Source organism: Pelobates fuscus, chromosome 6 (genome assembly GCF_036172605.1).
Source record: "Pelobates fuscus isolate aPelFus1 chromosome 6, aPelFus1.pri, whole genome shotgun sequence".
In the NCBI taxonomy this organism is placed as follows: Eukaryota; Metazoa; Chordata; class Amphibia; order Anura; family Pelobatidae; genus Pelobates; species Pelobates fuscus.
Genome location: NC_086322.1, coordinates 192,550,811 through 192,571,309, shown reverse-complemented (window position 1 = coordinate 192,571,309; position 20,499 = coordinate 192,550,811). Strand labels below are relative to the sequence as shown.

Sequence of the window (20,499 nt, the reverse complement as noted above, 5' to 3'; positions counted from 1 at the left end):
CGACATCCAGCAGCCAGAGGAGCTGCAAGTTTAACAGAACTCACCACTACCAGACCACCAGGGCTGACTCTGTCACCCCTCATACTCTGCAACCCCCACACACCACCCCTTATACACAGCACTCTCTCACACACACACACACACACACACACACACACACACACACACACACACACACACACAGCACTCCTCACACACACACCCAGCACCTCTTTGACACACACACACACAGCACCCCTCACACACACCCAGCACCTCTCTCTCTCACACACAGCATCCCTCACACACACACACATAGAACCCCTCACACACACACACAGCACCCCTTTACACACAGCACCCCTCACACACACAGCACTCCTTTACACACAGCACCCCTCACACACACACACACACACACACAGCACACCTCACACACACACACAGCACCCCTCACACACACACAGCACACCTCACACACAGCACCCCTCACGCTGGACCCCTTACACACAAACACATACATCGCACATACATCTGCAGTCTGGGTGTATATAGCAGTCTGGGTGTATTCAGCAGTGTGTGTGTGTATTCAGCAGTGAGTGTGTGTTTGTATTCAGCAGTCTGGATGTATTTAACAGTTGCTGTGTGTGTATTCACCAGTGTGTGTGTGTATTCAGCAGTCAGTGTGTGTGTGTGTGTTCCACAGCCTCTGTGTATTCAGCAGTCTGTGTGTGTATTCAGCAGTCTCTGTGTGTGTTTGTGTATTCAGCGGATTGTCTGTATGTATTCAGCAGTCTATTTGTGTGTACTCATCAGTCTCTGTGTACTCGGCAGTCTGTGCCCGCGATGCCCAAGTGCCCGGCTGGCAGAGGAGATCCTTTGATCTCCCTTGCCGGACCATGGAGAGACAGCCCTGTTTTCTTTCTGTGGGCCCTCTCGGGCCCATGAGGACATCAAAGAAAAGAGAGAGGGTAGGAGGACCCGGAGACAGGGGGAGTCTGGGTGTATTTAGCAGTTTGGGTGTATTCAGCAGTGTGTGTGTGTATTCAGCAGTGAGTGTGTGTTTGTATTCAGCAGTCTGGATGTATTTAACAGTTTCTGTGTGTGTATTCACCAGTGTGTGTGTGTATTCAGCAATCAGTGTGTGTGTGTGTGTTCCACAGCCTCTGTGTATTCAGCAGTCTGTGTGTGTATTCAGCAGTCTCTGTGTGTGTTTGTGTATTCAGCGGATTGTCTGTATGTATTCAGCAGTCTATTTGTGTGTACTCATCAGTCTCTGTGTACTCGGCAGTCTGTGTCCACGATGCCCAAGTGCCCGGCTGGCAGAGGAGATCCTTCTATTTGTGTGTACTCATCAGTCTCTGTGTACTCGGCAGTCTGTGTGTACTGGGCAGTCTGTCTGTACTCAGCAGTCAGTCAGTGTGTGTATCCAGCACTCTGTGTGTGTGTACTCCGCAGTCAATCAGTGTGTGTATTCAGCAGTCTGTGTGCTTGTATATGGCAGTCTGTGTGTGCGTGTATGTGGCAGTCGGTGCATGTGTGTATTCGGCAGTCAGTGTGTGCGTGTATTCAGTAGTCTGTGTGTATCTATGTACTGTATTTGTTGAAGGTACAAATAAATAAAGGCTTAATTTTATTGATAATTAACATTTTTATTCCTGTGAGTTGTTGTGTAGGCAAGTCCACAGTGCACTGCTTTGCTCGGGGGCACATAATGCTGTTAAGATGGCACTGGTGCTGCCCTAAAAGTGAAGTCTTCCATATACTGCACTAGGCATTAACCCCCCCCCCAACTTTGCCCTTAACCTTAATTAAGAGAATATAATGTCATCTGTAGACATTTTGAACTCATAGTTTATTATGCTATTGAAGGGCAGCACATAAAAAGTGATTCACTGAAGTTTGTAGAATTAATTTGCTGCATAATTCAATCTTTACTAATTACTTGAGCTCTTACTTGCACTATTTGCAGTGGAGGCTGGTGGTATTTAAAGATGGTGGAGCATTGCCCTTGATTGTTAGGTTCTGCCAACTTAAAACTATGAACTTATCCCCTGGCCCAATGAGATATCATGTTTTGTTCAGCACAATAAACCTATATATAAACATATTAGGGAGACAAGAGACACTTTAAAGAGGTTAACTCCACTCATTGATACTGTCACCCAATGACAGTCCTAGAAGATAAAAACATTTGCAGGCCTGTCTATTTGGGTGTCTAGAATCTGATGGTCCCATTTAAAGAAAATGGTGATGTAAAAAATCGTGCTAGAACAGTCTAACTATATCTACGGAGTCTATATTGTTGCAATAATTAATCAAAATCTTGACACTATTAGTTGATCAGCTTCTCCCAGCCATCAATAAAGGGGTGATGGATGGAAACTGCGTGTATGATCATGGCAGTGATTTGCTTTGGTGGAATAGTGTTTAAGTGGCAGGTACAGAAGACATTAGTATCAGTCATTTGGAAATTCCACATGCTTTTAGGACGCTGCATGAAAAGTGCTTTTGTAGACATAAATAGCATTTACGTGATCCTAGAGGGAAATTAATGCATTAAATTAATCACATTGTGGATCTCATAGGAACCACCATGGTTAATTAAATAATTTCCCACTGGCAAAATATCATTGTTGCATTTTACATGCATCATGACAGACTGTGTAATTTATATGTGTTCAATTAAAGAATGGCTGTGGTGGCAGTTCTACTGACAGGCTAGTGGGCATCTATCACAGATACACATTAATGTTGTTATTTCACTGGGCAGATAATGTGTAAGACGCCTGTACTGAATTGTGACGTCATTTATGCAATTATTGTCAGTAACGCACCAACCATAATACAATCTTCTCCCTGCTCTCTGGAGCCCCAATCTCTGGCACAGCCAGGATATACATATCATTGCCCAAGATTAGTGAGTGTTTCAAATTGAATAGTTGCTACCTTGGATTTTAATTCCCACTAATCTCAGGCAGCACTGGAAAGCATAGCCCTCGCCTTAAGTTACGCTACCATAACACTATCACTAAACAATAACTTCTACATTATACTATTACTAACATTAACCTACTATACCACACTAACCATTAACCCAAGCACAAAAATATAATGTAATATTAAAGATACATAACTGTAAAGCACGTATTAGAACAATATAATGGCATATCAAGGTTCTGGCGCTAACCTTCAGTGTCATGGTTTATGATGATGATTCCACTCCTTAACCATATGACGCATTACTTCCCTTTAAGCACAGTTCACTGCGTATTTCTTCTTTTTCTCTCTTTTTTTTTTTACATTTTTACATTTTTTATATTTTTGTTGTGCAGGTAGGTACATAGCATTATCGAACACCACAACCGTTTATATAAATGCATACAGACTAGACAGTGGCATGAGTATTTGCACATTATTCGTTACAGGTGCCTCATCTCAGGCCCCCCTATTTAGCCTTGTACTGCAGAGAGTCTCAGATGGAATTTTTTCCCAAGTAAGTGGGTTAATCTCATAAGAGCAGACATTAGACTGTGAGAGTAGGACCTGCCAAAGATGGGGCACATTGACGGTGTGGCAGGCTTATGCAATGTATGATCATATAATGTAACTAAATCCCCATTATTATTTTTTGCCTAGATTAGGTGTTTTTTTAAAAAAACTTTTAAAAACTAATAAAATCTGTCAACATTGAAGTTGCTGTTTAGTAGATAGGAGAGTGCGCTGGATCTTGTGTATTGTTTATTATATATATATATATATATATATATATATATACGTATATATATATATATATATATATATATATATATATATATATATATATATATATATATATATATATATATATATATATATATATATATACAGATGAAAAGAGTGCACTCGAAAGGTCTTCTTAAAGATATAAACAATTTATTGTGCCAAATTTCAAAGACATACAAGTCGACGTTTCAGTCCTCGTGGGACTTTTTTCAAGACAATGAAAGGCGGAAAAAAAGTGATTTAAATATACCTTACAGGTGATTTGATTGGAGAGTAGGTTATATGAAAGAGAGGCTGTGCAAACGTGAAAGTGATTACTCAACTTTGAAAATAGGGATTTAACCCCTTACGTGCCTAGTAGAAAGGCCTGGAAGTGAGTGTGGTTACGGCCAAGTGTCTAATAATCTGCACTCGCAGACATATTAAAATTCAAGGATAAGAAATATCGAAGCCACCTTAGATTGACTAAGAGTTTAAGAATCTATTTGAATATTTAAGCAAATTTGTTAAACAAAGTTAAACAATACCTTACGATTGCTACATTTTTAAACAATAACATAAGGTGGCTGCGTTTAAAATTGGAATTCCAAGTGCCATGTGGTTGCAGACCTAATTATAGATACATTGTAGAAAAAAACTTCAAAGTATATTTGAATAACCCTAGGGATACTATGTATATACTTACTTAAATATATTACAAATTAACGGCCATACAGTCTATGGAGTATAACAGGAGCATCCATAAGCTAACTTAGCTAAATAAAAATTAATGTATGATTAATATATGATTAATTTAACAAAAAGTCTCATGAGTTAATCACCAATAATGGTTTTTCTGTGACCTTTAGTACAGATATGTATCAGTTACTATTATTCACGAAACTGTGGCTTCTTTATCTTTTCGGGATGAAGCAGCTGAGTGGGTTGATTTCATTAAGTCCCCCCGGGGACAAAGTTCCTAATGTGAAGATCCAAAAGGCTTCTCTTTGAAGAAGTAGGACATCTCTGTCACCCCCCCCTGTTCGGGGCCGGAACATGTTCAATGCCCATAAATTTCAATGTGGGCAGTGTATGCCCTATTTCCAGAAAATGTTTGGCTATGGGGGTGGTTGCTATGCCGCTGAGGCTGAGGCTGAGGCAGCACCGAGGCAAGCACAAGACCGGTACATTGAGTGCGGGATATTTGCAGTTTGTATATATATATATATATATATATATATATATACAGGGAGTGCAGAATTATTAGGCAAGTTGTATTTTTGAGGATTAATTTTATTATTGAACAACAACCATGTTCTCAATGAACCCAAAAAACTCATTAATATCAAAGTTGAATATTTTTGGAAGTAGGTTTTAGTTTGTTTTTAGTTATAGCTATTTTAGGGGGATATCTGTGTGTGCAGGTGACTATTACTGTGCATAATTATTAGGCAACTTAACAAAAAACAAATATATACCCATTTCAATTATTTCTTTTTACCAGTGAAACCAATATAACATCTCAACATTCACAAATATACATTTCTTACATTCAAAAACATAACAAAAACAAATCAGTGACCAATATAGCCACCTTTCTTTGCAAGGACACTCAAAAGCCTGCCATCCATGGATTCTGTCAGTGTTTTGATCTGTTCACCATCAACATTGCGTGCAGCAGCAACCACAGCCTCCCAGACACTGTTCAGAGAGGTGTACTGTTTTCCCTCCTTGTAAATCTCACATTTGATGATGGACCACAGGTTCTCAATGGGGTTCAGATCAGGTGAACAAGGAGGCCATGTCATTAGATTTTCTTCTTTTATACCCTTTCTTGCCAGCCACGCTGTGGAGTACTTGGACGCGTGTGATGGAGCATTGTCCTGCATGAAAATCATGTTTTTCTTGAAGGATGCAGACTTCTTCCTGTACCACTGCTTGAAGAAGGTGTCTTCCAGAAACTGGGAGTTGAGCTTGACTCCATCCTCAACCCGAAAAGGCCCCACAAGCTCATCTTTGATGATACCAGCCCAAACCAGTACTCCACCTCCACCTTGCTGGCGTCTGAGTCGGACTGGAGCTCTCTGCCCTTTACCAATCCATCCATCTGGCCCATCAAGACTCACTCTCATTTCATCAGTCCATAAAACCTTAGAAAAATCAGTCTTGAGATATTTCTTGGCCCAGTCTTGACGTTTCAGCTTGTGTGTCTTGTTCAGTGGTGGTCGTCTTTCAGCCTTTCTTACCTTGGCCATGTCTCTGAGTATTGCACACCTTGTGCTTTCGGGCACTCCAGTGATGTTGCAGCTCTGAAATATGGCCAAACTGGTGGCAAGTGGCATCTTGGCAGCTGCACGCTTGACTTTTCTCAGTTCATGGGCAGTTATTTTGCGCCTTGGTTTCTCCACACGCTTCTTGCGACCCTGTTGACTATTTTGAATGAAACGCTTGAATGTTCGATGATCACGCTTCAGAAGCTTTGCAATTTTAAGAGTGCTGCATCCCTCTGCAAGATATCTCACTATTTTTGACTTTCTGAGCCTGTCAAGTCCTTCTTTTGACCCATTTTGCCAAAGGAAAGGAAGTTGCCTAATAATTATGCACACCTGATATAGGGTGTTGATGTCATTAGACCACACCCCTTCTCATTACAGAGATGCACATCACCTAATATGCTTAATTGGTAGTAGGCTTTCGAGCCTATACAGCTTGGAGTAAGACAACATGCATAAAGAGGATGATGTGGTCAAAATACTCATTTGCCTAATAATTCTGCACACAGTGTAAACAAGCTAATGTAACTGATGGGTCCCTGCTGTGGAATTAAGTAGGTATGTAGAGTTAGATTGTGTTACTAAACTAATACAGTTTAAGTCAGGCTAGCTACATTTTTTGCCTAGATTAGGTGTTTTTTTAAAAAAACTTTTAAAAACTAATAAAATCTGTCAACATTGAAGTTGCTGTTTAGTAGATAGGAGAGTGCGCTGGATCTTGTGTATTGTTTATTATATATATATATATATATATATATATATACGTATATATATATATATATATATATATATATATATATATATATATATATATATATATACACGTATATATATATATATATATATATATATATAAACAAGCTAATGTAACTGATGGGTCCCTGCTGTGGAATTAAGTAGGTATGTAGAGTTAGATTGTGTTACTAAACTAATACAGTTTAAGTCAGGCTAGCTACAGGAGAATATATATAGTAACATGTTTGGCTCTCCTTTAGTATAAGCAAGCATAAAACACATTAATTGTGCTGGTCTGCTAAGCAAGGTGCATGTACATAATAAGTAATTGTATTATGAAGGAAGCTGTTTAGGTGAGCTTGTGTAATGTCACTAATTAAGTTACAGTTATTACAACATGCTTAACTACGCATAGATTAACTTTTTTTAGCTTATCACACTGACATTACATTCCCTGGGGCTTTCAATAAGGAGAGAAAGCAGCACTGTAATACTTGGTAGATAACTAGCGAGATAACAAAAAAAATAGCGAACAGAAAGGAGAACACAGGCATGCAGTGGTGCTTGCAGATATTAGGATTTGAAAGCTGCAAAAGGGACTGGATTGCGTCCATTGTGTCAAGGGAGAGTTCTACACGGGGTCCGCAGAGCTTTCCCTGTATAGAGATTTCCATTCAGCCTATACCCAGCATAGGAAAAAGCGTTGGAGGTGCATGGAAGTCGTCCTCGTGGAGGGTGCGAGGCGGAGACCACTTCCATCCCCAGGACTGTGTTTGGGCTGGTATTTTTGACCACGGGCTTGTTGTCTCTGGGAGTCTAAGTGCTTTCCCCCTAGGGAGTAACAGGAGACCTTGAGACGCTGGCAGCGTTTTGTCTTCTTTTTGCGTGGCGATGCTTTGGGGGAAACCCCTGAGGCCGTCAGCCTGGGTAGGCGAGTATTGATGGGCAAAGGTGGCTGGGTGCTTGTCATGCCTGAAGGCATCTGCTCACCTCCCAGATTCTGTTTTTCCGAGTGTCACCTGTGTGGTGGACAGCACGGCATGCTTCTCCATTGAGTCCCAGAAGCGAGTGAAGATTGCCTCTAGTTTTTACAGGGTCTGCTCCAACATGCTAGGACAGTCCTGTTTGAGTGGCATAAGTGTTTGCTCGTAGAGTATGGGTGCATCCGCCATCTTGGCTCGCATGCTGAGGTCGTCGTGCAAGCCTTCCAAGGTATTATGTGCATAAGAGGAGTGAGCCAGTGGGGACCGGGATAACCCCAACCAGTCCTAGAGTGGGAGGGGGGGGATGCTCACACATGTGGGGAAGTCCACAAAAGGTGCCCCCAGACTTCTCTGCAGGCTCCCAAAGCAGGAAAGTTCAGATTAGTGTCTTGGGAATTAGTGGATCAGCTTAATCTTAAAATTAGGCTGGGAGCTTCCACCAAACATGTCTAGCCGCTATGCGGCTCTGGCCCTACCCCCTCTCCCTTCTTTTTTAACATGTTAAATGCCCCACTGAGGGTTTCAAATTTAAAAATTGACTGTTGTTTACATATCAAGTCAGACCTTGCAAGATGTCCATCTAAGGCAGGGGTTCTCAACTCAGTCCTCAGGACCCCTACCAGTCCAGGATTTGGGGATTTGGGGATTACCTGGGTGTGTTAGAAAAAGGGGGAAAAAACACCTTAGACTCTTAAGGTTTTTTTTTTCTTCTTTTTCTAAACACCTTAGACACACCCAGGTAATTCCTAAACCCTGGACTGGTAGGGGGTCCTTGAGGACAAGGTTGAGAACCCCTGATCTAAGGCAAAGCAATTCTGAGAAAGCATGTTTTTAAAACTCTTCCAACATGCTCTGTAGGATATGCAAATGAACACAGACAGGCATCACGTCTGACTTTATTTTGGCTTCTCTAATTTGCCAGTGAAACCAATTTAGATTTTCATTTAATAGGTAATTTTGTCTAAAACATTCAAAACTAGAAAAACATCATTATCTGTTAGCAATTAATTACCATGTTAAAACACTTTTTCACAAACTAAAATAGCAAAGTAGATTTTAATTTCAAATAAAACTTTTTTGTTTTGTCTTTAGCTCAAAGTCACTAGAGAAACCTCACTCTTACTGCTTTCCAGTGAAACTAGCAAGATAATAAATTGCAGGGGTAATTTGTCAGTCATTAGCTAAACATTGCCTTTTCTGTACCTTAAAATCAAAACATTCTGTAAGAATGTATAAATAAATTAAAATAAAATAAAGACCCTAAAAGCTAAAGAGGAACTGACACTTTCCCTGATTTTTAATATTATGCTTACTTATTCCTATAGCTAACACATATGTATCAAGACGGTTATAAATAAAAAATGGATTATTATGTCATTTATTCAATACTAAATATAACATTTAACAGAAAAATTTGCATCTTATAAAAAGAGGTTTATAACTATATCTGATTTTCAATATTTAAATCTGTTGTGCAATTTCTAGAGAAGTGACAGATTACCCTACAGCTAACAATTTATTAATCAAATAAGTTGCTGGCAAATTTGAAAACTGCACAAATATATTTGCATATACACAGCAATTTTAGCAAGTTGACTAACCTTAATTAAAATGCATGGCAATGTGTTCTTTTAATAATAATTGCCATGTTTATTATTTACTATTTGTTTTTAAAAAGTGCAATTATTTTTTATATTTGCTTTATTGTTTTAAGTGGATTATGCACAAATAAAAAAAAATGCATAAAACAATAATTATTGTTACTTTTCCACGCATGTTTTAAATTAAATTCTACAAAACCAATAATGGGTTACCCACCTTTGAGGATCCAGCTTTTGCCACCATATTGGTAAAGTAACAAGAACCTTGTTTGATTGAAAATGCTGCCATGATTGTATGGCTGGTAAAGTATCTTGGGAGTTCTACATAAGCAACAGCTTTCGAAGTAACCTTTGACCACCTCTAACATAAGATAATGATACCCTTATTTAAGATCCAAAGGAAATAAATTCAGTTAACTGTTATTAAAACAGAAAAAAAACATTGAGAACAAGTGATGATTTACAGTAGTCTGGCAATGTTTTTTCCTGGGAAGCATAATTTTAAATATATATAGATTTTTGGTAATTGTGTAATTTGATTAATATTTATTTCCACACCTTTCACTCAAGCTCCCATTAGATACAATTTACAATTTGGTGAAACTGTGAACCAGATTCACTTGAAGATAATAAGAAGGAAAATGTAGCTGATAATATTTGTAGGATTTATACTTTTTTAAGTTTAACTAAATTTGTTTGTAAACTGTTGATAGGCAGGAATTCATTATAAGATTGCTTCTATTTTGCTGTAAAGGACAACTAAACGCACCCAGACTTTTCATCTCAATGTAGTCTGGGTGCAATGCCCTGTTGTTTTAACCTTTTAATGTAAAACATTTTTTTATGAAAGAGCAGAGTTTGCATTGAAGGGTTAAATACACCTACAGTTGCAGTTTTCCTGACAGCCACTAGAGGCACTCCCACATCCAGAACCAAATCAAACTCGGTTATTCAATCAAATGCTGCTCCTATGAGCATGCTATGTGCAGCATTTGATTGGAGGAGCACGACAATTTGCCAGGCCCTGTGCATATAGTCTCCAATGTTTAGAATTGAAAAGCATTGGACGAGATCATGGAAGAGTCAGCAGTCATGCGGACGAAGATGGAGATGGAGTGGACGGCTACAATGGAGGAGGCCTGGCACTGGAAAAGAGATGCGTAAGCTTTAGTCAACTTCATTTTTTTTATTTTTTTTTTACCAGCAATGGTGATGAATAGATATCACAATAGTAGATAGTAGATTATAGTCCTGAAGTAACAATTACTATTTTGGCACTTTAGGTTCCCTATAATAATTGATAAAGTACTACTGATAAGGTAAAGTTCCTCCTGATATTGAAATAAATACTATGACTAGCTTGCAATATATATTTTCTTACTGCAAAAAGGCATATGATAAAATGACTCACTATTCACTATATGGACCAGAAAGAAGTTATTTGACCACTGATATTCTGTATCAATTGACTAAAAGGACAACAGTCTGTGGCACTGTCCTCATTTACGTCACAATAAAAATAAATTATACATTTTAAGGAAACGCAAGAAAACTTTTAAAGCAATAGTTTATCTTTTTGAAATTCATTTCAGTATAAAGTGAGCAGTAAAATAAACTTGACAATAGCTGTCTGGAATAACGTATGTGGTTATCATACAAACTCCTTCTTTGCCGGTAACCTGTAAATATGTACTTATAGTTTTGCTCTGCATTACAATCCAAAACACACAATATCAAAATGGTTACTGTTTCTAGAGGTTTCCATTACTTCATGGAGTTAAACAATCATAAAACCAATATCTAATTGTCCTACCCAGCAATGACAAATGATACACCAAGCGTCATTATACCTATTTAAATACACCCATGTTAAATGGAAAATTGTGATGGAACAGCTTAATTGCAGTAACAGTAAAATAACGAAAGCTTACCAGTAAAGGGAGAGATGACATACTCATGAATTACATCACCTGAAAAGAATCCGGTGAGCCAGACTCTCTCATACTTTACATTACTGAACATACTTTAAATTAAGCTAAAGTTAACATTCCCCTCTATTGATTCCATCTAAAAACAAGTTACTCTCTCCAGGTAGCAGTGTACGACGTTTAGCTAAACTGGGCAGCTTCTAAATGTCATTATGGAGCCCAGCATGGCAAACTACAGGCATTTTAAAAAATGTGTATTTTTAAACTTCATTGTGAGCTCATTTTAAGTGGAATTTATTAGAAGTAGCTGGCTTAAAAAAAAAGAAGAAAAATAAAAAAGTGTAGTAGTTCTAAAGGAAATAACTTTATTTCTTGCCCATTTGATTGTGCCTGGTTTCTCGTCAAATGTTAATTCTTGAAACCACCAGGCATTCATCTTACCTCCACAATCCACCCATCTACTTTCATAGAGGTTAAATGCATATCATTGGCTTGAGATTTACTCCATGCTTTTCCCTTAGCATTCTCTTTTCTTCTTTTTGGTGGTAGGTAAGTGTACAAGGCTGCACCATACTGTGATTCTACAATGCAATCGGGTAGCTTTTTCTGTCTCAAATGCATAGGCTATAATTTCGAGATATGCTCGTGGTTCAATAACATGTCAATGACTAATGGGTGGCTTTGAAAAACTTTGTCAGTCCTGATTCTCTTCTATAAAATGATAGGTTCATAAAAAGGACATATCTCCATATATAAAATATAACCCTATTATCCTTTATGACGTCACAATCTGCAAAAACTCAAAAGTAACATTTTCCTTCTTTAATTCTAAATAATGTCCATTTGCACAAACATGTTATATTAAAAAAATATTTTGCAATAGAAATATGATAATTATAGTCCAACTATTTTTTTCACACGTGTGTAAGTTTTGTAATAACTATAAATGAAACAAAAGTATCAATAAAAGCACACAACCTCCCCTTAATTGATTCTGATAAGATTGTTATCCATTTAAAACGTTTTATTATTCACCTTTTTTACAACAGAAATGATTTGATGTTTTCTTCTTCTTTTACAAACCTTTATAATGGTCTTCTGTTAGTAGGATGAAAATTTGCAGATGAATTCATGGTTTGTAACAAAAAAATGCATTTCCCTATCTCCTTTTAAGTTTAACCAGGCGCACCGCTAAAGTAGCAAAAAGGTCAAACTTTCTCTGATGTATAAGCAGTTTCTATAGCAGCACTCTGTTTATGAGCACATATTCAAATAAAAAAACGAAAGAGGTTCTCGAGTACATCCGGTGCGTTTGAAAAAGATAAACCTCCTGCATATCAGGGAATTTTCAACAAAAGTAAATAAATCATATAAATAGGAAAAAAAATTGTTGGTGCGGCAATTAACCGTATACCATGACATCAATTGAAAATAACCTATTGATTGTCGAGCTAGAAATGGAGACCAGAAGTCCAATAGGGCATCAACTAAACTACACAGGTCAATGAATAAGAAGCCAATTCAACAGTTCTGGACCAATTTCCTTCCACAGCCAAATCTTTATGAGCAAGCATGCATGGAAATGGTCCTAAAAAAATAAACGCTGGGGAGATTTCTGCAAGTACGCTGTGATTTAGCAGAGATCTGAAAGAACTCATTGTTACACATAGCTTTCATCAAACATCATGATTCACGCACGGAAACATTAGTACTTGCTATCCTAGTGTATACTTAACAACATAGCTGGGAAATGTACTAGGTGAAGGTTTTACAAAATGCCTTCTGTTCATAAAATTGCTCAATATATTAAATATTTTTTTTTATTCTACTCCATATGTGTTGAGAAGTTGTCAAATATGTTTTATTCTGGTAGTCAAACTGTTCAAAAAAAAGAGCAAAAATATGTAAACACATGTGTTCCATTGTTCTAGACCAATTATATACATAGTTTTTTTTTGTATATTGGAGTTAATGGAAGAGCATTTAAAATCCCATTTAGCAACATATAAAAAAATGCAGTAAGGCTGGGTACATTTGCATGCCTCACTGATATCAAACTGTGTAAGTTATATATTTTTTATCTGTTTATATATACTGCAGGTAAAGTGTATAATTCAGAATGGAACATATTTGTAAAAAATATGGTAATTACAATGGTAATTACAAATTACAACCATTATGTCACACTTTGCATTGTGTCCAAAAAATTATACTATGATGTAGGATTAGGGGGAAAAGTGCAAGAAAATATATATACACAAAGGGCATAAACAACTGTTCTAGGGAACATCAGGTTCATGGATGCTCCTGTGTGTAGATGTATTTGGAGCAATTACATACCGTATTTATCGGCGTATAACACGCACTTTTTTCCCCTGAAAATAGGGGGAAAATCGTGGTTGCGTGTTATACGCCGATATCCCATAATTACTTACCTGTCCTGAAGCGTGGGCCGGCTTCACAGCTTGCACCGCGGTACAGGAACTTTAATTTCATGTTCCGGTTTCCGGCGGGGCTGAAAGGAAGTGTGCACAGTGTGCACACTTCCTTTCAGTCCCGCCGGAAACCGGAACATGAAATTAAAGTTCGTGTACCGCGGTGCAAGCTGTGAAGCCGGCCCACGCTTCAGGACAGGTAAGTAATTATGGGAGGGGAAGTACACTATGGGAGGGGAGGTAAGTACACTATGGGAGGGGAGGGGGAGGGGGAGGAAGTACACTATGGGAGGGGAGGGGGGGAGAATACTATGGGAGGGGGGGGGAGAATGGGAGGGGAGGGGGAGAATACTATGGGAGGGGAGGGGGAAAATACTATGGGAGGGGAGGGGGAAAATACTATGGGAGGGGAGGGGGGAGAATACTATGGGAGGGGAGGGGGGAGAATACTATGGGAGGGGAGGGGAGGGGGGAGAATACTATGGGAGGGGAGGGGAGGGGGGGAGAATACTATGGGAGGGGAGGGGGGGAGAATACTATGGGAGGGGAGGGGATGGGGGGGAGAATACTATGGGAGGGGAGGGGGGAGAATACTATGGGAGGGGGGGGGAACACTATGGGATGAGGGGGGAATACTATGGGATGGGGGGGAGAGGGGGAATTTCCTGGAATTTCTTTCTAAAAATGAGGTGCGTGTTATACGCCGGTGCGTGTTATACGCCGATAAATACGGTATATACTGCATTCTGGCAAAATAAATTAAAAGATATAAAAGTATCTAGATGCAGATCTCGAAAACCATGCATTAAGTTTGCATTTATCACCAAAGCTAAATTAATTAGCAGAATTGTTTTAAATATGTAATCCCAGGCCTGCAAATCCATTGCACGTGCCCCTTGGCAAAACAACTGCATGGACCTTTTCATGGCCTAAAATATGGAAAACAATATCGTAAAACAAACAAAACATATTGTATAGTGGCGAGTAAGGATTAGCACAGAAAGTGGTGGTTTTATTAACAAAATAGAAGGAAACTATCCAAACGATCATATGCAAAAATCATATTTAGCACTTCTTATACTGTCTTACATAAGTGACCCTTCATAGTTAGCCTTACAAAATAATCTGGGTTTGGGATTATCGTTATTATCACACCTGACTCATTCACACTGCTTGTCAATCTAATTCTCCAATAATATGAAAACCTATTCAGTGTTGTTCTGTGGAAGGCTAGTATTTGAAATGAACAAGCTGAATGCAGAAATATTATATAGGGGGCGGGCCTTTAATTGTAGCTGTAACTGATAGTTCAATCAGCCAATAAGAATTCACTAGCCTACAGTATAGGTACCAAATGCTAGCAAGTACATCAACATTATAGATGTAATTAATATAATGTACACTATAATCTTTTATGGTGTGTAGTTTACATGTGTAAAAGTTAAAGAAGGACTAATTTATTTACAATTCTATAATGTCTATCTGGTGTGTTTTTTATTTTTATTTTTTTAAACAGTTACGTGTATATTTACTACATAGCTGGTTGGCAAGTGAGTTGATAATCTAAAACTCCAGTTTTATCCAAATTGACTACTAAGCCAAGATTTGGTAGTCAGTCGTCAACTCTCCACAACTCACTGTTTAGTGTACAGACCTCAACGTAATTGCAAGAAATACTTCTTCTAATCTAACAATTCAGAACTAGAAATCAACTTTTATAATGATTACAAATAAATAACAGCAGTAAAATTGAACTCATTATGGCTTTCACCAATTTTATTCTTTAAAAAACTGCACATTTTCAAAAAGATTGTCAGTCTGTAACAACACCTACACACCGTCTGTTGTGTCTCAGATGAAGCTATTACATCTCAGGTACATTTCGATGATTGCCCCTCAGAAAAAGAAGTTTGAAAGCTGTTAATAATGTGATAACCTGCCCACACATATCTTAACTGTCTCCTAAAGAGTACAAAATGGAGGCAGTATACGGAACGCCAGCACTGCAGAAAAAACTGTTTGATCAAACTTTTTTCTATTATATCACCAAACCCTTTATTTTGTTTGCTTTGAATATGTACTGAAGTTCATTTAAAACCCTTTAAGCCAGAATTTTGCATAAATTCAAGATTTTCTTTTTTCTCACAGATTTCTTTTTTTATTTGACTTGAAAATACTGTCAAAATACCAAATAATTGATATAACCCTGAATGGGTTTACAAATCATTACAGCCAGTCAACATATTCTTGAAATGTCAGAAATCCATGTAAAAGGTCAAAGTGGCCTTGTAAAGTCCATATAAATTTTTTTTTACAGTTAGCTATGTTCAGGAATGTTTTCAAATACAAACGTGATTAAATATTTAAAGTGGAACTGCCACTCCCCAGTATTTCTAATATTATCAGTTATTCAGTTATTCTGAGTGAATTCAAAGTGAATTTAAAATGTTAGGCCAGAGTAGCTGAACTAAAAGCATAGCAGACTTAGAGAATGTTTCCAGTTCAACTATTTTAGCCTTAAATTTGAAATTAATTTCCAACTCACTTTTTTTTTTTTTTTTTTTTACTTATTCCTATATTTAACAAAAATACATTTATGAGGTGTGCAAAATAAAAATAACAGGGCTAATCAATAAAGTGAGAATTCAAAATCTATTTCAAATCATTTGCAATGTTTGCCTTGGCCGTGCCTTGTGTGAACTGGATTTTCTACATTTAGTACAAACTTAAAAAAAAAAAAAATAATCACAAGTTAAGAGATAATACATGTGATTTTTATTTTTTTATTCCTTGGTTTAATTCCAGAAGTGACAGTTCCCCTTTTAAGCCAGTGGTCCTAGACATGGGTATAAAACAAAATAATAACAATAACAATAATAATAATGAAAGCCAGATTCTTTTACCTATTTGTTCATAAAACCGACCAGTTCGGGGGTCTTGCAGACTGGATCTGGGAAACTCTGCAATTAAAAACAAGAGTGTATCAGTGAAGCCATGAAGGTTATCAATTGCAGAGTGTTCCTCTTCTGTATAATTATTAATGAGCACTTGCTATCAAGCACGAGAGATCAAGTATAGCAAGAAAAATACATATGGGTTATTGACAAGGGCAAACACATGTCTGCTTCAACTGGGACTTCTTACGTGGAAAATACGTTCTGAACAGCTGATTTCAAATCATTGTTGACCTGCATTCTGAATATTTTATAAGCATACAGCGCAGGAAGAAAAAGCAAAATTGTGGCAGCACAAGCCTACGTGACAAAATATTAATTATAGAAAATATGTATATATTCACATACAGCCCATATACAGCAATGTTTGCTTAAATAAAAGCAACAATTAATTATTGTAAGAGAAAAAAAATTACATTATTGTGTGACAATATTGTTATATTTATCAAAACAAAAAGAATACAGATTAAAAACTATATATTTATCTAAACATAATTGAGCACATTTAATTTAACCCCTTCAGGACTGAGTCAATAGTGCACGTTCTGATCAAAACGAAACGTAAACAAAAACTGGAATTTGCGCTATATGTTCAACCGTAATTCACTGCTGTCACATTAAGTGCACCCACACTTATTATATATCATTTTGTTCAGGAGAAACAGGGCTTTAATTGATCATTAACTATTCATATATGGAACATAATTTATTATGAATAAAATAAAAAAAAATGTGAGAAAATAAGATTTGTTTTAAAATTTGCATTTCCGTCTGACATGTTAACTGTGAATGTCATAATACTATTAGGTTTTACTGCAAACAAATGCACATATTTGTAATCAGCGATGTCTCACGAGTACAACAATACCCCCCACTAACAGGTTTATTATTTATTATTTTAATTATTCGTGTATATATATATATATATATATATATATATATATATATATAATATATATATATGTAGATCTATTATATATATAATATATATACGTAATATATATATATATATATATACATATTATATATATATATATATATATATATATATACTGCATCAAAAAAAGCCAGCACTCAAGGACTTTTGTAATTAATAAAAAGTAAAAACCTTTTATTCCGAAATGTCTGTGGGTCGACGTTTCAGTCCACCGTTGTGGACTTTCATCAGGACACGTTATATAAATACTTTAAATTTATTTTTACACACGTTAATTTATTTTTTTAATTCTTCCTACCAGCAGGGGGACTGTCTGATATTTTAGACAGTCCCCCTGCTGGCAGATCAATAGCCAGCTATAGGGGGCCATGTGATCGCTCTTTGAGAGCGATCACATGGCCCCCAGGGGCCTCACTTGCCGGGGGAGGGCTGCCTGTGCTGTCAGGCAGCCCTCCAGAAGAGGATCGTGGCGGAGGTGAGTACCTCCTGGCTCCTGGGGCTGCAAGCCGTTACAGCGTTCCATGCCGCCGCAACAGTTTTAAAGCCCGTTTAAAGCGCGACGGCATGGAACGTCGTAACGGCGTTAAGGGGTTAAATATCATGATACTGTCTTTTTAAAATGATCTGACTTTTATTTTGTTGTTTTCGAACTTTTGCTAAAGTTGAATAAACATACTGGTTGAGTGTTATGTAAAATGAATGTGTACTCTTTCACTGACAAGCTATCTTTTACTGACCATTGAATAACAATTGACTGGATCCACTGATATGGTATACATGCTGTCTGAAAGTGGTATTTTCTGAGTGTTTGCATTGTGAAAGATTTCTCCCCTTAGAATATTTTGACTTAGCTAGATGTTATTGTATTGCACACTTTAAAAAAAAAAAAAAATAAGGATCACGGTGGGGAACAGTTTGAGCCTCCACAAAAATGGCTGTCATCAAATTTTCAGTGTAGCATTCCCATAATACCAAACATGTAGTTGCCTGAGTGCAAGGCATTGTGGGATGCTGCACATGTGATTGTGGTAGATAGCAGAAAGGTACCTCATTGTATGCACCCATTTTCGCAGCCATATTTGTAGACCTCACCTCAGTACATGAATAAAATAGGTGAAAACTAAATAAGGGAATAAAGTTTCTGAATACAATTTACCCAGCACAATACACAGATACAATTAATTAGCCTTAGCATTGTAACATGTTTTGTTCTCTAACAGATACATAAGATACCAAGTGGCCTACCTTTGTATGTCTGCTATGAAAAAGCTGCCATGTTATGCATAGAGCAAGTACTTGCACCGTTGTTGTTTTGCATTAGCAAAATGAAATCACTAATTAAGCTTTCTAAAGTGTCACTCATCGGTTCCTTTTGAAAGCAAAAGATATAGGAAGTCTTACTTTATGCTGAATGGAAATATGCGTAACAAGCTAATGCTCTGGAGTTAGTTTTCATAAGTGACTGATGATAACTTAGATCTTTGAAAACTTTCTGTCTTGGAGGCCTATTAATTGAAGAAAACACTAGGGGGTTGACAAATGGCATCAAAGTAATGAAGTGAGTGATTCCCTCTTGTCTGAAGTTCAGTGAGAGATGGAGTGTACTTTTACAAAGGTAGAATGAAAAACACTGCAAATTCACTAGAATCTCAAAGTCTTGTAGAAACGTTTCATACATTCCAACGCATTTAGACTCTAAGGGCCTACTATGTGGAAGATTTATAAACCAATGTAAGTCAAGTCTTTCTACTACACGTCCATTCTACTACAAATCGGTGAATTACTATTTGCTAATAATAAACCATGATTTTCCGTGGTACTCGTCAGCAGACAGACAGATATAGTGAGGTATTTTTTCCAATAAAAATTTGAATACTGGTGAGCTGACAACAGAATTTTAATTGTTGAGCCTAAATCTTCCAAGGCTGTTCAAGCTAGTTCACTAATATAATGAACTCCCTCATGATAAAAAGTTCAGATGAACTCGAATAAACAGAGTTTAGAGACCTCCTACTGCTGACCTTATGTTGAAGTGTAACATAATAAAATAACGAAAATTGATTTTATTATGCCTTAGAGGCCCAGACGGATAAGTTACCATTTAACTAACACACTGCTTCCCTTTTCAGGGTTATTCTCCACACCATGAATTGTCAACAATTCACCTGGGGATTGGAAATGTTAGGCTAAAACACCTGAGAATTGTGCAGAAATGACAAACGAACTGTCAACGTTAGTCCAACAGGGCCAAGCTCATAAAATGATTACATTTGTGAGGTTTATTTTTTTTATAGCTATTTGAATACTCTGCCTAAAGTTTGCAGTTTATATTAAATTAATTACTTATTTAAAATGAACACGTTCATTATAGTTTTGTCTCTTTTAAGAACTTATACATTACAGAATGTAAATATTCAGTTTTTACATGCTTATGGTTGAGGTCACTAGAGGGCAGCACTGTATATTTATGATTAATATGTTCAACAACATAATAACTATTAAACCCCCTCTGCCGTTACCACCCCCCCCCCCCCCCCCCAAAAAAAAAAAAAAAAAACAGGCCTTCTCACTGATACTTAAATAACACTACATGTTTTTGGAACTAATTTATAAACCCTATACAATTTATAGTTTCAGGTACAAGGCACTTTATCCATGCCAGAGCAATGATTTTGTAATTCTATCAAGCTACATTTGTTTTGGAATACAAAAAATAAGACTAGCTTCCCTTGCATTCAATACAGTAAATCAGCAATAGAAATAGTCAAATAGTTTTAGTCATTCCTGTGGGAGATTAGACCATGTATCCCCTGTCTAAAAATATTGATTGAGTAGGACAGTAGCAGTAAGCTAGGATACTTTTTAGTGACAGAGAAGTTAATGATTTTGCGATTAATTTCAGGAAAGCCTAGCCTAACATTTTGTAATTG

The 20,499-nt window shown here is 37.2% G+C and overlaps 1 protein-coding gene across 1 annotated transcript in view; it reads right to left on the bottom strand.

The window, feature by feature from the left end:
• Window positions 1-20,499, bottom strand: part of UNC5C (unc-5 netrin receptor C) — a 346,592-nt gene that overhangs the window by 257,994 nt on the left and 68,099 nt on the right. The window contains exon 2 of the mRNA XM_063458624.1: window positions 16,582-16,638. Within this exon, the coding sequence (XP_063314694.1) occupies window positions 16,582-16,638 (57 nt within the window). The remainder of the gene's footprint in view (window positions 1-16,581; window positions 16,639-20,499) is intronic.